This window comes from Bubalus bubalis, chromosome 23 (assembly GCF_019923935.1).
Source record: "Bubalus bubalis isolate 160015118507 breed Murrah chromosome 23, NDDB_SH_1, whole genome shotgun sequence".
Lineage (NCBI taxonomy): Eukaryota > Metazoa > Chordata > Mammalia > Artiodactyla > Bovidae > Bubalus > Bubalus bubalis.
In genome coordinates, this window is record NC_059179.1 from 18752614 (window position 1) to 18772353 (window position 19740).

A 19740-nucleotide genomic window follows, 5' to 3' on the forward strand; every position below is an offset into this window, starting at 1 on the left:
AAACCATGTTTTCTACTTTTACAAGTGAGAACAGAAAATTCTTCCTAAGATCAACAGGTTCTGTCTATCACTTTTCTTGAAGGGCCACACTGCTGTCTTCTAAGAGAAAAGAACAATGTAATTTTAAAAAGGGACTTTACGAAGTCTACACTGTAGTGATTCAGCAGGATACAGGGCACTTTCCCCATCTTCAGACACCTTCCTTATCCTCCAAAAACATTTCCAAACTGGGATGTAACTATCCCAAAGTCTGTTCCAAAGCTTCCTGCTATTCCTAAGTCCCATGGGCAGGGCTCCAAAACCTAGACACTGCTGGTATATTAACTGTCTCCAACTTTTCACAAATGCTTTCACTTCCAGGACTTGCTCTGCCTCTCTCCACTCCTGTATGTTCTTGTTTGCTTTTCTGGTTCACAGTGGGTTTCTTTTTTTCAGGGAATATTGAGGTTAAAAAGCCTGTGACTCTTTGTTATCAATTTCCCCTCTTCATCTAATAATAGTTAGGACTTTCTTTTTATGCCTCTTTTCAACTCAAAAAATACTGAGCCATATTTCCCTACTGCCAATTATGTGGGTAGGTGGCTATAATTCTTTTCCTGCTTTTGTTTTTTCTCTCCTTGGCCCTTGAGAGTCTCTACTTTTTTTTCTATTATTTTTATACTACTACTGGTAGAGTAGATAGCTTCAGTTTGTGGATTTCCCTTATTAGATGCAGGCTTAAAATAATAATGAAGAAATAGAACTAGAAAGCAAAACAGTTCTAAACAGATGATCATATATTCTCCATTCAACATGCAAATATATATTACTTTGTGCAAATCAGACAATTCTTTCCTCTTCTTTATGGACCACAAGGGACCATATCACCAATAGAAGATTAGAAAGGTTAATATCTGCAGAGCATAAAGTAATTTGCATGGCATCTATCACAAGGTAATATTTTTGTCTTAAAAATACCAAAAACTACTATTCATTCATTACTGACCACCTTGCTATTGTTGTTCAGTCAGTAAGTCGTGCCTGACTCTTTGTGAACCCATGGACTGCAGGACACCAGGCCTCCCTGTCCCTCACTATCTCCTGTAGTTTGCTCAAGTTCATGTCCACTGAGTTGGTGATGCTATCCAACCATCTCATTCTCTGCTCCCCTCCTTTCCTTTTGTCTTCAATCTTTCAAAACCATCAGGGTCTTTTCCAATGAGTGAGCTGTTTGCATCAAGCGGCCAAAGTATTGGCCAGTAAACTGTAGACCACCTACACAAACCTAATTGTTGGGAATACATAATAAAAATATACATGACCTGCCCTCAAAAAGCCCTTAGAAAACTCAACTTCTCTATGAACTATTTCAGGTTCAGATAACAGTCTGTGAATATCGACTGATTATGTAACTAATACTATTGCCCCAAATTTAAATTCAAATAGCAATATCCTTTAAAGAAATTCAAACTATTACTGCTGTCGAATGTTATTTTGTCTTCAGATTTTCATCACAATTCAAGATTTTAGAGCAGGCTAAAGGATGATCTAATCAAACTCATCAATTCCCTCTACAGTTTCTGGGGGGGGAAAATGACCTAACCATTTACAGGCAGCTCCAAGAGGGGAAAATTCTTCCCTATAAAATATGAAATAACATACAACCACTCCCATCTCTGCTAAGTAATGAGTCCAGGTCCTACCCACAAACCCAGTTTTTGGAGATGTGCATTCTCCTATTCAATACAAACAGCACCAACAGATACCAACCAAAAGTTTTACTCATTTACACTGGGGCAATGTATACAACACAGGCCTGGCAGGCTAAAGCCCAGAGGGTTGCAAAAAAGTCAGACTCCCATATGTAAAATAGATAGCCAACAGGAATTTGCTGTGTATGGCTCAGGAAACTCAAACAAGGGCTCTATATCAACCTAGAGGTGTGGGATGGGGAGGGAGATGGGAGGGAGGTTCAGAAGGGAGGGGATATATGTATACCTATACTACCGCACAATTGCACTTATTTCACATGCTAGTAAAGTAATGCTCAAAATTCTCCAAGCCAGGCTTCAGCAATACGTGAACCGTGAACTTCCAGATGTTCAAGCTGGTTTCAGAAAAGGCAAAGGAACCAGAGATCAAATTGCCAACATCCGCTGGATCATGGAAAAAGCAAGAGAGTTCCAGAAAAACATCTATTTCTGCTTTATTGACTATGCCAAAGCCTTTGACTGTGTGGATCCCAAGAAACTATGGAAAATTCTTCAAGAGACGGGAATACCAGACCACCTGACCTGCCTCGAGAATCTGTATGCAGGTCAGGAAGCAACAGTTAGAACTGGACATGAAACAACAGACTGGTTCCAAATAGGAAAAGGAGTACGTCAAGGCTGTACATTGTCACCCTGCTTATTTAACTTATAATCAGAGTACATCATGAGAAACGCTGGGCTGGAAGAAACACAAGCTGGAATCAAGATTGCCGGGAGAAATATCAATAACCTCAGATAGGCACATGACACCACCCTTATGGCAGAAAGTGAAGAGGAACTAAAAAGCCTCTTGATGGAAGTGAAAGTGGAGAGTGAAAAAGTTGGCTTAAAGCTCAACATTCAGAAAACTAAGATCATGGCATCTGGTCCCACCACTTCATGGGAAATAGATGGGGAAACAATGGAAACAGTGTCAGACTTTATTTTTGGGGGCTCCAAAATCACTGCAGATGGTGACTGCAGCCATGAAATTAAAAGACACTTACTCCTTGGCAGGAAAGTTATGACCAACCTAGATAGCATATTGAAAAGCAGAGCCATTACTTTGCCAACAAAGGTTCGTCTAGTCAAGGCTATGGTTTTTCCTGTGATCATGTATGGATGTGAGGGTTGGACTGTGAAGAAAGCTGAGCGCAGAAGAATTGATGCTTTTGAACTGTGGTGTTGGAGAAGACTCTTGAGCGTCCCTTGGACTGCAAGGAGATCCAACCAGTCCATTCTGAAAGAGATGAGCCCTGGGATTTCTTTGGAAGGACTGATGCTAAAGCTGAAACTCCAGTACTTTGGCCACCTTATGCGAAGAGTTGACTCATTGGAAAAAACTCTGGTGCTGGGAGGGATTGGGGGCAGGAGGAGAAGGGGACAACAGAGGATGAGATGGCTGGATGGCATCACTGACTCGATGGACGTGAGTCTGAGTGAACTCCGGGAGTTGGTGATGGACAGGGAGGCCTGGCGTGCTGCGATTCATGGGGTCGCAAAGAGTCGGACAAGACTGAGCAACTGATTTGAACTGATGGCTGATTCATGTTGAGGTTTGACAGAAAACAACAAAATTTTGTAAAGCAATTATCCTTCAATAAAAAAATAATTAAAAAAAAAAAAAGAGTCAGACTTGACTTAGAGACTCAACAAACAACACTGTAAATAAGCTCACTCTACTGAATTCCAGACTGAACTAAGGCTTCCCTGGTGGCTCAGACGGTAAAGCATCTGCTTACAATGTGGGAGACCCAGGTTAGATCCCTAGGCTGGGAAGATCCTCTGGAGAAGGAAATGACAACCCACTCTAGTACTCAGAACATCCCATGGATGGAGGGGTGTGGTAGTCTACAGCCCATGGGGTCGCAGAGTCGAACACGACTGAACGACCTCACTTTCTTTTTTCTTTCACTGAATTCCAATATGCATTTTCTCAATTAAGACAACTAAGTTCTTAAAGCTGGGGTAAAACCACCTAGAAATTCTTTCTAGGAAAAGCTGACTTGGGAGTGTGCTAACTTGGGAGAAAACACTGTAAAAATAAAGCAATGATTTCCTAAACTGATTCCTCTGATTTGTTCTTTAGTTCTTCTACTAGAAGAACAAAAAACTAATAAGTATGGAGTGGTTATTAACTACTAGGTTCAGCACTGACAGCTTTAAAAGGATTGTCTGGTTTAATCCTGACATTCTCGGGAGTAGACATCATTATGTCTGTTTACAAATGAAGAAACTGAAGCTGAGAGAAGTTTAAAAATTGGCCCAAGTATTTTATTGTTTTTAGTGCTCCTATAATTATGATTCTTTTCCTAATTTCCTTTTCAGATAGTTCATTCTTAGTGCATAGAATCATAACTGATTTTTGTATGTTAATTTTGTATCCTGCAACTTGAACCTGTTCATAAATTCGAATAGTTTTTTTTTTTTTTTGTTAGCATCTTAAGGATTTCCTACATACAAAATCATGTCTTCAAAGAGGGATAACTTTACTTCTTCCTTTTCTTATTTCAATCCCTCCTTGTTTCTTTTTCTTGCCTAATTGCTCTGGCTAGGACTTCCAATACTATGTTGAGCAGAAGTGGCAAGAGTGGGCAGCCTTGCCTTGTTCCTCAACACAGTCAGTATCATCTCACATCTGTCAGGATGGCTATGATTAAAAAAAAAAAAATGTTGGTGAGGACCTGGAGAATCTGGAACCTTTGTACACTGTTGGCAGGAAAACAAAACAGGGCAGTGCATAGCTCAGTGGTAAAGAATCCACCTACCAATGCAGAAGACACCAGTTTGATCCCTAGGTCTCCTGGCAACCCACTCCAGTATCCCTGCCTGGGAAATCTCATGGACAGAGGAGCCTGGCAGGCTATAGTCCATAGGGTTGCAAAAGAGTCAGACACAACTTAGAGACTAAACAACAGCAGCGAGCAGCCTAGAAGTTCACACAAAAAAAATTAAAATAGAACTACCCTAGGACCCAGAAATTTCCTTCTTTGTATTTATCCAAAAGTATGAAATTAGGATCTCAAAGAATTATTAACAAGTCTCATGTTCACTGAGGCACAATTAACAAAAGCCAAGATGTGGCAACAACCTAAATGTCCATGGACATATGAATATATACAGGCAAACTATGGTATATACATAGAGTGGAATATTACTCGCCTTTACAAAAGAAAATTCTGCAGTATGTGACAGTGTGGATGAAACTTGAGGACATTATGCTAACTGAAATAAGCCAGTTGCAGAAAGACAAATGATTCCACTTATATGAGATATCCGCTTACACGAGATGTCTAAAATGGTCAAAGTCACAGAATTAAAGAATGGAATGGGGCTTGCTAGCAGCTGGGAGAAGAGCAATGGGAAGTTACTATTAAAGTTTTAGTTAAGCAAAATGAATAAGCTTTTGAGAATTACTGCACAACACTACCTACAGTCGACAGCACTCACTGTGCTCTTAAAATTTTACCAACAGGGTAGATCTCATGCTAAGTGTTTTCACTACTCTAAAATTTTTCAAATGTTTAACTGATCCAAGGACTCAAATCCATATCTAAACGACACTCAAATCTGTGCTCCGAATTAACCATATAAACTGCCTCGGAAGAGATTAAAAAGTACTGACAGCGTTCTCCCCCTACTTCCCTGGTGGCTCAGACGGTAAAGCGTCTGTCTACAACGCGGGAGACCCAGGGGTCGCAAAGAGTCGGACACGACTGAGCGACTGATCTGATCTGATCTGACAGCGTTCTCTCCCAGCGCTGTGCGACGTTGGGGAATTCGCTTAACAGCTCTGGGCTTGTTTCCTCACCATCGAGATGAGTCTCAGCGCAAAGGCACGCAGCGTTGCCACCACAAACAGGTCGGTTTGCAGCCAACCCCGCTAGTGGACCTCCCAATAGCATCAGCAGGATCAAGCAGGGTCCTGGCTGTGCCCAGCGCCGGCGCCAGACCACCGAGCCTCAGTCCCTGCAGGCGCAAAGATGAGAAACGCCGCAGAAAAAAAGAACAAAGCCTGGCTCCCTGGGTCACCGTGACCCAAGAGAAAGGCGTCAGTACGACCAGCCCACTGCCTCGTTTCCTAGGCAGCTGGACCAAGAACTGGGCTCACCTCCGGCCAGGCTCCGGGGCTGGCACCTCCCCTTCACTCTGCGCCTCAGTCGCCATCTTAGTCAGCAAACTTCTTTCACCGCCCCCAACCCTGGCCCCGCCCTCATGCCTTTCGATTGGTTAAAGTCTTCCCTTCCTTTTTTATACGATTGGATAACTTGCCCGCCCCTCCTCAACCCGAATAGCTTCATGACATTATTGGTCTGTTCAAATAACTAACCGTCATTAGTGGCCCCCTGTCGTGGCGGAAAAGAAAGGGGTGAGGGGCCAAGGAGGGGGCGGTGGGAAACCCAGCCCCGCGGCCTGCGGGAAACCCAGCCCCGCGGCCTGCGGGGAGTTGTAGTTTCTTATTTTGATTAACTCTTCGGATTCCACCGACTTTTAGCTTCAAGTCAGAAATATACAGCTTACGCTCAAATTCTGTCCTGATGTGTAAGTCTCAGAATTACAGAATTGTCGGACTTGAAAACGACTTCAAGAGTCACTGTCTAAAATGGCAAGATTAGTTTTCTGTCCTGATACAGAGGTACAGAGTGGCAGACAAGAAGTACTTACTAAATTTGTTTCACAGCCTGCTTTCTTCAGACAGCATACCAGTGGGTCACTTCATTCCACCCGCTCCCTTCTGGCTTCCCAGGGAAGCCACAGTTTGCCTCTCTGATCTGAATCATGGAGCCAAAACCTGCCTAATTTTGTCCCTGGCCGAGCTTTAATCCTCAGAGAGAAAGAATCATAATCATGCTTTCCCTCCCTGCCTCACAGGCTTCTGGTGAGGAATAACTGAGGCAATAGATGCTAGAACATTGTAAACTTAAAGCATTAATTTCTTTCTCTGTGTTAGTTTCCTCTGCTGGGTTTTCCCATGGATATTTTTCCTGTTGTTCTCTCTGACAACCTTTCACTCGAGGCTCACCCAGCACTCTCCTTTTCTTTCACTAAGTTCTATCCACATACATTTCAGTTTCTCAGAAGCCTTTGCTCTGTTGCTTTTCCTGGGGGGCCTGCCTTATTATTTTTCACATCTCAGTTTAAAAGTCACTGGTGCAGGGAATTCCCTGGCAGTCTAGTGGTTAGGACTCTGCATATCCACTGTGGGGGGCCTGGTTTGATCTCTGGTTAGGGAACTAAGATCCCCACAAGCTGAGTGGTGCAGCCAAAATAAACAAATAAATAAAAGTCACTGATTCAGATGCCTTCCATGGCCCCCTCTGAATAAATCAGTTTCCCTACCAAACTTTCACATAGCACTTGAACTCTTCCTTCATAGCTCTCACCACAACTTATATAGTTTATGTGACCGTTCATTTCATGTGAGGGTTCCCAACTAGACTTCCCGCCACACATGAGTAGAGACTACATCTATTTTGCTCCCCGTGGCATCTGGCACATAGTGGCCTTTTGATAAATATTTTTTGGACAAATGCATAAGCAAATACTCAGACTCTGTTATCCAAACCAAAAATTGAATCATGTGTTCTAATTATTTCAATTGATGAATTTTGGGTAAAATGTCTAAATAAAATTGCATTTAGTTTTATGTTGAACAAATTGTCCTTATTGTGCAAATGCATGAAAAGAAAGGCAAAATTCAACAGTGAAATTTTTCACTGAACCCCAGGCAGCCTTGGAAAATCCAGGTTGTATAATTTCTGCATATACAAAGAAGGGAACCCAAGGCTCAAATACTGCCATTTCCCTGAAGTGTGAACAAGTTTTTTAGGTTTTTTTCCTGGTCTCATGACACCCAGGACATCAATTAATTGACTGAATTAAATTGATGCTTTCACACAAATGAAATGTTCAAAACTTTAAACTATTAACACTACAACTAGAAGAAGACCATACAACTGTATCTCTGGTTCATCTGTTTTGATGATATTTTTTTTTATGCAATGTCATTAATATTTGGGGAACTACAGCACTATAATTAAGAGTTAAGCTGTAAAGTTAGTGAGCCTAGTTTCAATTTTTGGCTCCATCACTTCGAGCTGTGTGACCCCAGACAAGTTACTTGATTTTCTGATTCTGTTTCCTTTTCTGTAAAGTGAGGACAATAATAATTCTCAGAGGGGTATTGTGAAGATTAAATGAGATCACCTCTGAAGAGCTGCTTCACAGCAGAGTGCCTAGCACACACTAGGTCTAGATAAATGTTCAAGGTGAGACAGTAAGTATTAAGAATGCTAAACTCCACAGGAATTCCCTGGTGATTCAGTAGTTAAGTCTCTATGCTTCCACTTCAGGGGGCATGGGTTCAATTCCTGGTCAGGGAACTAAGATCTGGCATGCTGCATCATGCAGCCAAAAAAAAAAAATAGCTGAACTCCCTTCTCAGATAGCCCTTCTATCTCCATTACTGTGTGATAAGGACCATACATTGCACTTGTAGTTACAGTTTAATCGGTTACCCTGAAAAAGGGAGGGTTCCTCCTCAAAACCAACTGTTATTCTGTGACTTCTGATTAAAAGCAAGTATCATTGCTGACTGAGCGCTGTAAAAGTAGCCTGCAGCTGACAAGCCTGCACACCCTGTTTCTGCAAGGATGTCACGGCTCTCCTGAAATCATCCTTACCCTGTTGAGTAATTGATTGTCAGCGTGATGATAAGCACAGCTGTACAGCAGGCATTCATGAAAGTTCAGAAAGTCATCTTGTTTCCAACTGCTTGGCTGAACAAAAGGTCACAGAAAAGTGGCCCCAGCCCTCAAGGAGATTACAGTAAACTCAGGGAGACAAATGAACACATGAGTCACAAACAACAGAACACAGTTTAGAATTATGAAGGTCTAAATATCCAAGTAGAGAACAGATTGGCAGGAATTCAGAAATGTGGAGAAAGGAAGAAGGCCAGGGATCTAAAAGATGGTTGAAGAGCAGAGGCGTGGACTTGAGTCCACCGCAAATGTGATTGCAAATCCATCTACCTATCCCAACAGATCTGGAGTTTGAAGGCAGAGGGGGTATTTGAATCATCTTTGTGTTTCCAGGCCCTCGCCTCAAGGGAAGGGGGAGGAAATACAGGGAGAAATAAAAGAAGGAACAAGGTGGAAGAGAAAGAAGAGGAGGATCTGCCCGTGCCAGCAGTTCCAACATCGTCCTCTCCACTCCCACCCTCCAACAAAGCAAGTGACTTGGAATTCCCAGATGCAACTTTCTGTTTTCCACTTTTGCTCCTGCTGTTCATTCTCCTTAAAGTGGGACATTTTGATGCCTAGGTCAAAATATAAAAATATCATGTGTACAATAAGCTTTTCTGAGTCTTGCATCAATATTGAGCCTGGTTAGGGATAGGATGAGACTGCTTATTGAACATTTGAAAAAAAAAAAAGGGGAAAAGGCTTAAAAAATGTAATGATTAGTTCTCTTGTCAAACAGACCAGCAACTTCACCAAAATATCATGTACTCATCTGGAATACCCATTCTCTCCCCCTTTCCTTGCCAACTAACTTGTATTTGTTATGATAGTCTTTGAAATCAACATTTTAATGGCTTTTTAATCACCTGTTCATATTTAGTTCTTTTATTTTTATATTGTTTAATAATACAAGTAATACATGAAGACACAGTCCTTGTTTAAAAAAAATACAAATAATTCTTGTCCCTCCTTTAAGAAACCCCTATTTTCTGTTTGATGTGTGTTCATTCAGATCTTTTTCTATGCAATACGTTTATTCAACAAATATTTATTGAGTGCCTACAACGTGCCAGTCACTGTTCTAGGCCTGAAAATACAGCATAACAAAAGAACGTCACTCGTGATTTCTCATTCTACTGGTAACACATACATACACAGAGAAATACATAATTTTAAGTTTTAGATAATGCTGTACATATTGTACTTAGACTTGCATCTTAGAGATTTTTCCATGTCAGAACACCTAGATCTGCTATAACTCTTTCAACTTTTTCTTATGGTTGCGCCTCGAAGCGTGGGATCCTAGTTCCTGGACCAGGAATCAAACCCACACCCTCTAAAGTAAAAGCCTGGAGTCCTAACCTCTGGACTGCCAGGGAATTCCCTGCCATTAATCTTTTGAACTGCTATGTAGTATTCCATCTTATAGCCATTCCCTGGTTTATTTAAACCATCCCCTGCAGATGTACATTCAGATTTATGTCAATCTGGATTGCAAACTCTGGAAACTTAACTTTGGCTAACATAACAGAAACTGGATTCATTGGAATTAAACTAGGTTGAAGAGCTGGCAAGAAGGAAGGGGGCTAAGGAAAAGGAAACCCAGCCAAGGTCAGTCCATTTAGTGCCACTTGACTCTCAGCAGTCACCCCTCTGCTGATGGGTCTCCAAGTCACCCCCCTCGAGAGGCAGAGTCATCAGAAGAACATCCGATTGACTTGGCCGAGGTCATTTGCCTCTACCCTTCTTCCTGGGGGAGGGCTCTGTCTCCCAACAAAGCTCACCCAGTGGGGGATCACCGGCAAAAATGGGGAAAAATAAAAGGACAAATGTGTGCTACAAATCATTCCCAATAGTTTACTTCCTGGGGCACATGGTTACTCCGGGCTGGGGCAAAGCTTAACCCTTCAGTCTCCTTCAGACACACTAAAGACTAACATCTACATATTTCACATGTTGGGGGAAAAAAAAAAACTGTCCAGCTTTGCTATGGAATCCTCTTCAAAAATTGGCCACAGAGCCAGAAATCCGGGGAGGGAACTCAGTGAGGGGAATGAGGAGAACCGGTTCTATACAGCTAAAAACAAACTAGTTCAGGGCTGGAACCCCAGAGTGAAAGTTCTGGCTAGGTCATTTTCCCTAGCCAGGACCACAAGGTCAGAGTTAAGAAGCTGGCAGAGAAGAGGACTGGAAGCTCACACAGTCCTGAAGCATTACTCATTGGGAGTCACCATCTGGGGCTAAAGTGTTGAATAAGCCATGGATCCTACACTTCAAAAACTCAGACTGTAGCTGGAGGGCAAGGGGGCCAGGCTGGCTGGGCCACAGCAGAGGCAAAGACCAAACTCTCTGAAAGCCTGAAAGTACCACAAGCAGCCAGGCTTGGCGTGGGGCAGAGTTGAGGGAGGTGGCAGTGGTCCTCAGTCTTGCAGGGTGAGTTGGAAGACCTACAAACCAAATGAATCATTTTGAATTGGAATCTCTCTGGTGCTCTAATCAAAAACATCCCAGACCTCAGGTAAGCAGGCCCCAGGTGCTGATGGTAAGTTTCAAAGGAGTAACATATATGTGATGTTCAGAAATGGGCCAGTACATTATGAACTCTCCGTGCTGGGTGTTATCTCCACCATCATGTGAGCTGAAGCTGGGAGGGATCCTTTTTTCCTGCCATTATAACCCAGTCTTGTGCAGGTTGTTTTGGTACACAGATAAATTTTGCACATGATGCTTCTATAGCTACTAAAAAGAGTGAAGGTCAGCAAAGGCCTTATGACTTCCACACCTCTCTTGTCCTGTAGACAGGATCCTTCAGAGCCAGCTTCCAAGTGTCCCCCAGTCAAAATCAGAAAGTGAAGGAAACTGTTCTTTAGCCTCCTTAGGCCTCTGCAGTCATCTTCAACCACAGGATCTATCTTCTTTCAAGGATTTAGGAAGAGAGGGCTGCCTTGCTCATTCACACTTCAGCGTGAATTAAATCCAAAGGTACCTCTTCTGGAACATGTAAAGGACCAGTTTAATTGTGAAATAAAAGGCTCGTCACCCAGTTAAAATAATTTACAGGATCGTGTGAATTAGAAAACCTGAAAACCCTCTCAAGATTCAATCACTATGTCTCAGGTTACCATTTTGCAGCATTTCTAGGTTTGTTTTTATTATTGATTAGTTTTGGCTTCTCCCACTAGACTGTAAGTTCTATGAGTTAAGGACTATATTTGGTTTTTGCTTATGTAGCTATTTTTGAATGAATAAAGGAACATGTGAACCAAATATATCAAAGAGGTATTAAGTAAAATAGTGAGGTTACACAGGTCTTATGGAAAAGCTGCTGCTGCTGCTAAGTCACTTCAGTCGTGTCCAACTCTGTGCAACCCCTTAGACGGCAGCCCACCAGGCTCCTCCATCCATGGGATTTTCCAGGCAGGAGTACTGGAGTGGGATGCCATTGCCTTCTCCATATGGAAAAGCTACATCCCACCTATACTTGGACATAGGTCTTTGTTTCAAAGCACCAAGCATCTCTTTAAGGGTTCTCTGCTCCCCTATCCTCTGGGTTTTGGGTGGCACTGATGCTGTCTCTAAAGAGAGTGGACAAATTATTCTGGTCGGGCAATCAAAGGACTCTCTGGATTTTACAGTCGGGACCAACCCAAGTTAATACAGAAAGTATGTAGTAAGAGCCCCACTGGGTGAGCTGAATGGGGTGGGAAGGCAGAGGGCAGGAGGAACCACTCCCTGTTAGAGGAGGTTTGTAGCTGGACCAAGTAAGATTTAGACAGATAGAAATTTGGGGGAATGGTACTCTCTGCAGAAAGAATAGGACCAAATATGGGGAGACAGGATCATGTTAAATACATGTGGAAGCTGGCAAGGGCCCAGTGTGATAGGAGCAAAAGGCTTCAAGAGAAGGTTGGAAGAGTGGACCAGGACCAGGCCTTTGAGTTCTGGATACTATGTTAAGAAGCTAAGGGTTTTATTCAGGAGGTACTGTGGACCTGTTCAGAGTGGGGATGGTGGGTAACCTGAGCAAGACTGGGCATTAGGAAGTTGATCTGCCAGAAGAGTGGATTAAAGGGAAAGAGGGTAGGGCCCAGAAGCAACTTGCAGGAACCCTGATCTGAGTACATCTCATAGGCCTTGCATGACTGGCATTGCCCTCCAAACCACCCTTGCAGATTTTATTTAAATTTTATTTATTTGTTTATATCCGGCTGTGCTGGGTCTTCGTTGCTGTGCAGGCTTTCCTCTAGTTGTGGTGAGTCGGGGCTGCTCTTTGTTGCAGTGCATGGGCTTCTCATGGCGGCGGCTTCTCTTGCTGGGAAGCACGGGCTGCGGGGCACGTGGGCTCCGGCAGTTGCTGTAAGCAGGCTCTAGAGCACAGACTTAGCGGTTGTGGTGCACAGAGTTAGTTGTTCCACCACATGTGGAATCCTCCCAGACCAGGAATTGAACCCTTCATTGGCAGGCAGTTTCTTAACCACTGGACCAGCAGAGAAGTCCTAAAGTCTTTTTTTGAAATACTGAACTATGCTACCCTGTGTCTCCTGATTTTCAATGTTGTTTTCACCCAGGCATCCAGATATACACACACAAAGCCTCTGCAGGTCTGAGACTGCCTTCCTCTGACACCTGCAGCCAGTCATTCTGCGAGTCCGAGCACCTACTTTTCTATTCTCACTGCCATGGTTTGGCAAGGGCAGTACTGCCCTTTCTGCAGTCCCAGAAACAGGAGCACTAACTGCATCAGCCTATGCAGGATCACCCTAATAGTCCCTGTAGAGATGTGTTCCTACATGGCCACTTTTTACCTATGATCAAAATACAATGAGAGTGTAATGGCTCCTTGTCTTTTCATCTCTTCGTTCTTTATATTTTTTAAAATGTATTTAGATTGCACAACTCATGGCATGTAGGATCTTAGCTCCCCGATGAGGGGTCAAACCCATGCGCCCTGCATTGGAAGTACAGAGTCAACCACTGGACTGCCAGAGAAGTCCCCCACCCCTGACTTTTTTAACTGTCCCCTCATAGCAGCCCTATTCTTAGGACAGCCCTCCTAAACTACTGAGAGGGAGACTGCTGTGTATCCTGACAGCCTCCCCTGTTAAAACTGAGCACAGGGAAGCAGAGAAAGCGTAAGCCAGGACCACATCTCTCCATTCTTTATTCCTGTTCTGATGGCAGATCTGACTGGGCCAAGCATAACCCAAAATCCATCAGAGACACTCATAGTCCTTCAGTTTTTTCCACTGAGTCTCAGAACTACCCCCAGCAATCTTCGGTAAATTTCTCCATAGCTTACACATTCTAAACAATTCCTCAAAACTATTTGCGCTAGTTTCCTAGGGCTGTTGTGATAAATTATCACAAACTTGGTGACTTAAGACAACAGAAACTTGTTTTCTCACAGGTTTGGAGGCCAAAAGTCTGATATAAATAAAGTGTTAGTTGGCAGGGTCAGTTCCTTCTTGGGACTCGGGGGAAAAGCTACTTAATGCTTTCTCTTGGCTTTTGGTAGTTGCTGGCAGTCCTTGATGTTCCTTGGCTTGTGGTAGCATCACTCTAACCTCTGTCTCTGTCCATACATGGCATCCTCCTGTGTGTCTGTGTCCAGATTTCCCTCTATTTAAAATATTTATTTATTTGTTTTTGGTTGTGCTGGATCTTCATTGCTGCGGGAAGGCTTTCTCTAGTGGCAGTGAGTGGGGGCTAGTCTCTAGTTGCGGTGTTCGAGTTTCTCATTGCTATGGCTTCTCTTGCTGTGGACGGAGCACAGGCTCTAGGTGCTCGGGCTTCAGTAGCTGCAGCTCAGTGGCTCTAGAGCAAGGGCTCTGTAGTTATGGTGTGTGGGCTTAGGTGCTCTGCAGCATGTGGCATCTTCCCAGACCTGGGATCGAACCCATGTCCCCTGCATTGGCAGGCGGATTCCTAGCCCCTGTACCATTAAGGAAGTCCCCAAACTTCCCTTTTTTAAAAGGACACTAGTCACTAGTTGACGGCCCACCCTAATCCAATTTGACCTCATCTTAAATTGATTACATCTTCAAGGACCCTGTTTCCAAGTAAAGTCACATTTACAGATTGTCATTGGACACAAATTTGGTGGTGGCTGTTGTTTAGTCGCTAAGTCGCGTCCTACTCTTTTTCGACCTCCATCAACTTTACCCATTAGACTTCTGTTGATGGAATTTTCCAGGCAAGAATACTGGAGTGGGTTGCCATTTGTTACTCTAGGGGATATTCCTGACCCAGGTCAAACCCACATCTTTTGTGTCTCCTGCACTGGCAGGCAAATTCTTTAACACTGCACCACCTGGGAAGCCCCATGAATTTGGAGGGGATCCTATTCAACTCAGTACACTACTCAAGTCTCCACCTCTGGGGCCGCATCCCTCAAAACCTCTCCAATCTTGAGTCCTTTCTACTTTTATAAACGGCAAAATATTCCACATTACTGCATCACTGTTAGCCCAATCCTTTAATCCATTTTAACTACTGAGTTACAGACCTAACTGTTCCTAGCACCCTGTTTAGCCTGTGGGCAGTTATCTTTCCCAGCCTATAAGCAGCCTCTAAGACATTTTAGAGAAATTTTGACTTCCCTGGTGTTTCCAGCTTTCTCAGCTGCTACTCTACAGAGGTGTTTAATAACTCATTAGCACCTTTTTGCATCTCAATGTGAATCCCCTAAATCTCTTAAATTTTCTCTGTACAAATTCCTCCTCCCTGACCAACCCAGCTTCTAGAGCCTCTGGTCTGGCGGACAATGAAAGGAGGGGTATAGGAGCAAGCCTGTGTCTGCTTTCCTATTTCCGAGGCCCATTGCTCAAGGATGCTGCTGACCTCAAAAACAGTGGCAAGTCTTACTCCTCCCATATAGTTTGAAATCCTCCACAGTGGGCAAGAATGTAGTCAACCCCCAGCAGGCTGTCTACATCTTTTTAACACTGGATTGTGAATCTACACCACTACCCTGTCAGGCATTAGACAATATGCCAGCAGGGTGTATACTTCCTCCTGCCTTCCTTCCCAACAGTCAGCCCAGAGCCCCCTGTGCCCTGGCCAATTCTAAAAGAATTCACAAAAGTAGTTGCTCCCTTTCTGTGGCTTATTTTTTTTCTCTAACATTTTACTCTAAAATGTTCCAAACTGTCAATAAATTGGAAGGAATTTAATAGTGAACAACCCTATTACTCAGCACCTAGATTCTACCATTAACATTTCTTAGCATTTAAAAAATTGAGCTGTACTTCACATACAGAAAATTCACTTTAAAGTGGCTTTTGAAGTGTACACTGTGGGGCATCCTCTGGTAGTCCAGTGGTTAGGACTCCATGCTTCCACTGCAAGGTCTGAGTTTCGATCCCTGGTCGGGAAACTAAGATCCCACAGTTGCACAGCAAAATAAGTAAATAAATAAAATCAAGTGTAAACTTTTGAAGTGTGCGCTTTAGTGGTTTTAAGTGTATTCACTATGTAGTACAAACATCACCACTAATTCCAGAACATTTTCGTCACCTCAAAAGAAATCTCATGCCCATTATTAGTCTTAATTCCCCTCTCTTCCCAACATCTGACAACTACTAATCCACTTTCTGTCTGTACAGATTTGTTTATTCTGGAAATTTCATATAAATGGAATCATACAATAGGTGGCCTTTTGTGTCTAGTTTCTTTCGCTTTTGTCTTCAAGGCTGACCCATCAGTCAGTTCAGTCACTCAGTCATGTCCAGCTTTTTCACCCATACTGTATATAGGTTCACCATACGGTAGCACATAACTGTATTTCATACCTTGTATGATCAATTACATTCCATTGTATGAATAGATAACATTTTATTCATCCACTCATTAGCTACTTAACATTTAGGTTGTTCTACTTTGAAGCTATTATGAATAATACTGTCGTAAACACTTGGGTACAACTTTTTGAATGACTACGTTTTCAAATATCCCACGTATATACCTAGGAGTGGAATTGCTCGATTATACAGTGACATTAGCATGTCACTATACACGCTTTATCATATATCTGCCTGTCCTAACCATCTTTCTATCTATGTATCAATCCATCTCGCGGTTTTGGGCACTTGAGAATAAACTGAAACCATCAGTATACCTCACTCAGTGTGTCTATTAACTAGAAATCAATATTTGTGAAGTTTTTTCTTTTCATGTTAAAATTTACATACAATGAATTCTAACTGTAGGATTCAATGAATTTCCTGGGAAACCTGGAATCAAGATATCAAGATACAGAACATTCCCACCATGCCCTGAATCTCCTTCAGGACTCTTCCAAGTCAGTCCCTGCTACTGCCCCAACCTCTCCAAAGGCAATCAGTTTTCATGAATTAATTTTACTTGTTCTGGAACTTCATATAAGGAGGATTAAGTCATATATGGTCTTTTTTGTCTGGCTCCTTTCAGTTAGCATACTGTTTTTGTTTTTTAAACATTTATTTATTTGGCTGCACTGGATCTTGGTTGCAGCACTCGGGATCTTCAGTCTTCATTGTGGCTTGCAGAATCTTTAGTTGTGGTATGTGGAATCTAGTTCCCTAATCAAAGATCAAACCCAGAACCCCCTGCATTGGGAGCACAGCACCTTAGCCACTGGACCACCAGGGAAGTCCAACTACCATACTGTTTCTGAGGCTCATTCATGTTACTGCCTGTAGCGATACTCCAGCCCCTTTTGTTGCTGAAGAGTATTCTGTCACCATCATCATGTGAATGTGCTATGGTTTATCCATTTGCCTGTTGATAAATCACTTATGCACTTTCTGATTTATGGCTTTTATGAATAAAGCTGCTATATTCATCTGCCTATAGGCCTTGACATGGACCTATGATTTCATTTCTCTTAGGTAAATATCTAGCTTTGGAGTTATATCATAGGGCAGGGGTATGTTTAGTTTTGTAAGAAACTGCCAGACCTTTTCTCAAAGTGGTTGTACCATTTTCACATACAGAACGATGCATGAGACTCACAGTATTTTGAACCAAAAAAATCAAAACAAAAATTCTAAACTGCTACTAATTATTTTCATTTTAAAATTTTAATTAAGTTCAGAATATTCTAGCTAATAACTGGCTGCGCTGACCACTCTCAAATGACTAATGATTATAAATGAGGGAATGTCTTCAATTTACATGAGGTATACGTCAATTATAACTCAAGTAAAGAGAAATGACCCATTCATAATAAAAAACGCTCAACAAATGAGAAAAAGAAGGGAACATCCCCAACCTGAGAAAAGGCCATTTATGAAAACCTAGAGCCAACATCCAGAGAAGGCAATGGCACCCCACTCTAGTACTCTTGCCTGGAAAATCCCATGGATGGAGGAGCCTGGTAGGCTGCAGTCCATGGGGTCACGAAGAGTCAGACACGACTGAGCAATTTCACTTTCACTTTTCACTTTCATGCATTGGAGAAGGAAATGGCAACCCACTCCAGTGTTCTTGCCTGGAGAATCCCAGGGATGGGGGAGCCTGATGGGCTGCCGTCTATGGGGTCACACAGAGTCGGACACGACTGAAGTGACTTAGCAGTAGCAGCAAAGCCAACATCATACTTAATAGTAAAAGACTGAATACTTTCCTTTAAGATCAGGGACAAGACAAGGATGTCTGCCCTCACTACTTCTCTTCAACCTTGTTCTAGAGGTTTCAGCCAGAGAATTAGGCAGGAAAAACAAAAGCCATCCAGATTAGAAAGAAAGAAACCTTCATCTGTCTGCAGATGATATGATCTTGTATACAGAAAATCCTAAGGAATCCACTAAAATAAGATGATGATTTTTAAGACGTCCTGTAGAAGTCCAGAATTTCAAGATTTAAAAATTCATTTGCTTTCTTCATACTGCCTCTTCCTTTATTCTCACATTCTTCCCTCCAAACTTGACAAAAATAAGCCCAACTCTTTTTTAACAACTTCCCACCTCTTCCCTCCATCCCACTCCTCCTTCAAGGTTTGCTCCTGTTATTATCATCTTGGAACTGCCCACAAAGACCCTTGTTTCTACTTACCTGGATTCCCAGGCTCCAGTTTTTTTCCAAATAATGCTAGTCTCCTGCTCCATATTTTAAAGTAGTTCTCTACTGCCTGGCTTCTGTGTTTGTATGTGTGTACTTTGTGGCTAATTGTTAAAACAGCTTTATTGACATGTAATTTACATGCAAAAAACTCTTTCATTTAAATGAGTTTTTACCCTCAGAATGGGAGAAAATAATAGCAAAGGAAACAATTGACAAAGGATTAATCTCCAAAATATACAAGCAGCTCATGCAACTCAATGCCAGAAAAACAAACAACCTATTCAAAAAGTGGGCAGAAGACCTAAACAGACATTTCTCCAAAGACACACAGATGGCTAATAAACACATGAAAAGATGCTCAGCATCACTCATTATTAGAGAAATACAAATCAAAACCACAATGAGGTATCACCTCACTCTGGTCAGAATGGCCATCATTTAAAAGTCTACAAACAATAAAAGCTGAAGAGGGTGTGGAGAAAAGGGAAACCTCTTGCACTGTTGGTGGGAGTGAAAATTGATACAGCCACTAATAGAACAGTATGGAGATTCCTTAAAAGACTAGAAATAAAACTACCAGATGACCCAGCAATCCCACTACTGGGTATATATCCTGAGGAAACCATAACTGAAAAACATACATGTACCCCAACGTTCATTGCAGCACCATTAACAATAGCTAGGACATAGAAGCAACATAGATGTCCACTGACAGATGAATGAAGAAGTTGTGGCACATACACACAATGGAATATTACTCACCTCTAAAAAGGAATGCATTTGAGTCCATTCTAATGAGGTGCACGAACCTAAAGCCTATTATAAAAAGTGAAGTAAGTCAGAAAGAGAAAAATAAATATTGTATATTAACACATACATATGGAATCTAGAAAAATGGTACTGATGAATCTATTTGTAGGGCAGCAATGGAAACGCATACATAGAGAACAGACTTTGGACACATGGGGGAAGGAGAGAGTGGGACAAATGGAGAGAGTAGCATGAAAACATATACATTACCATATATAAAACAGCCATTGGGAATTTGCTGTAGGACTCAGGGAACTCAAATCACTCTGTGATAATCTAGAGCAGTGAGATAGGGTGGGAAGTGGGACGGAGGTTCAAGAGGGAAGGGACATATGTATACCTATGGGTGACTCATGTTGATGTATAGTAGAAACCAACACAATATTGTAAAGCAATTATTCTTCAATAAGAAA

General features: G+C 42.3%; 1 protein-coding gene and 1 non-coding gene across 5 annotated transcripts in view; both read right to left on the reverse strand.

Annotated features, from left to right (window-relative positions):
- The window catches only part of ARHGAP19 (Rho GTPase activating protein 19), a 70877-nt gene extending 64905 nt beyond the window's left edge, over positions 1-5972 (reverse strand). For 2 of the 4 annotated variants that reach the window (XM_044935228.2, XM_025274431.3), the window contains exon 1: positions 5842-5912. In XM_044935228.2, the coding sequence (XP_044791163.1) occupies positions 5842-5897 (56 nt within the window). In that variant the 5' untranslated portion in view covers positions 5898-5912. Of the gene's footprint in view, positions 1-5541; positions 5801-5841 lie in introns of those variants that run through there. The other 2 variants (XM_044935226.2, XM_044935229.2) reach the window with 2 other exon arrangements.
- A 7517-nt stretch (positions 5973-13489) lies between these two features.
- On the reverse strand, positions 13490-13622 carry LOC112581685. Its single transcript, XR_003106304.2, has one exon. It is a non-coding gene; the product is annotated as a small Cajal body-specific RNA 11 (non-coding RNA).
- Between the last annotated feature and the right edge of the window lie 6118 nt (positions 13623-19740).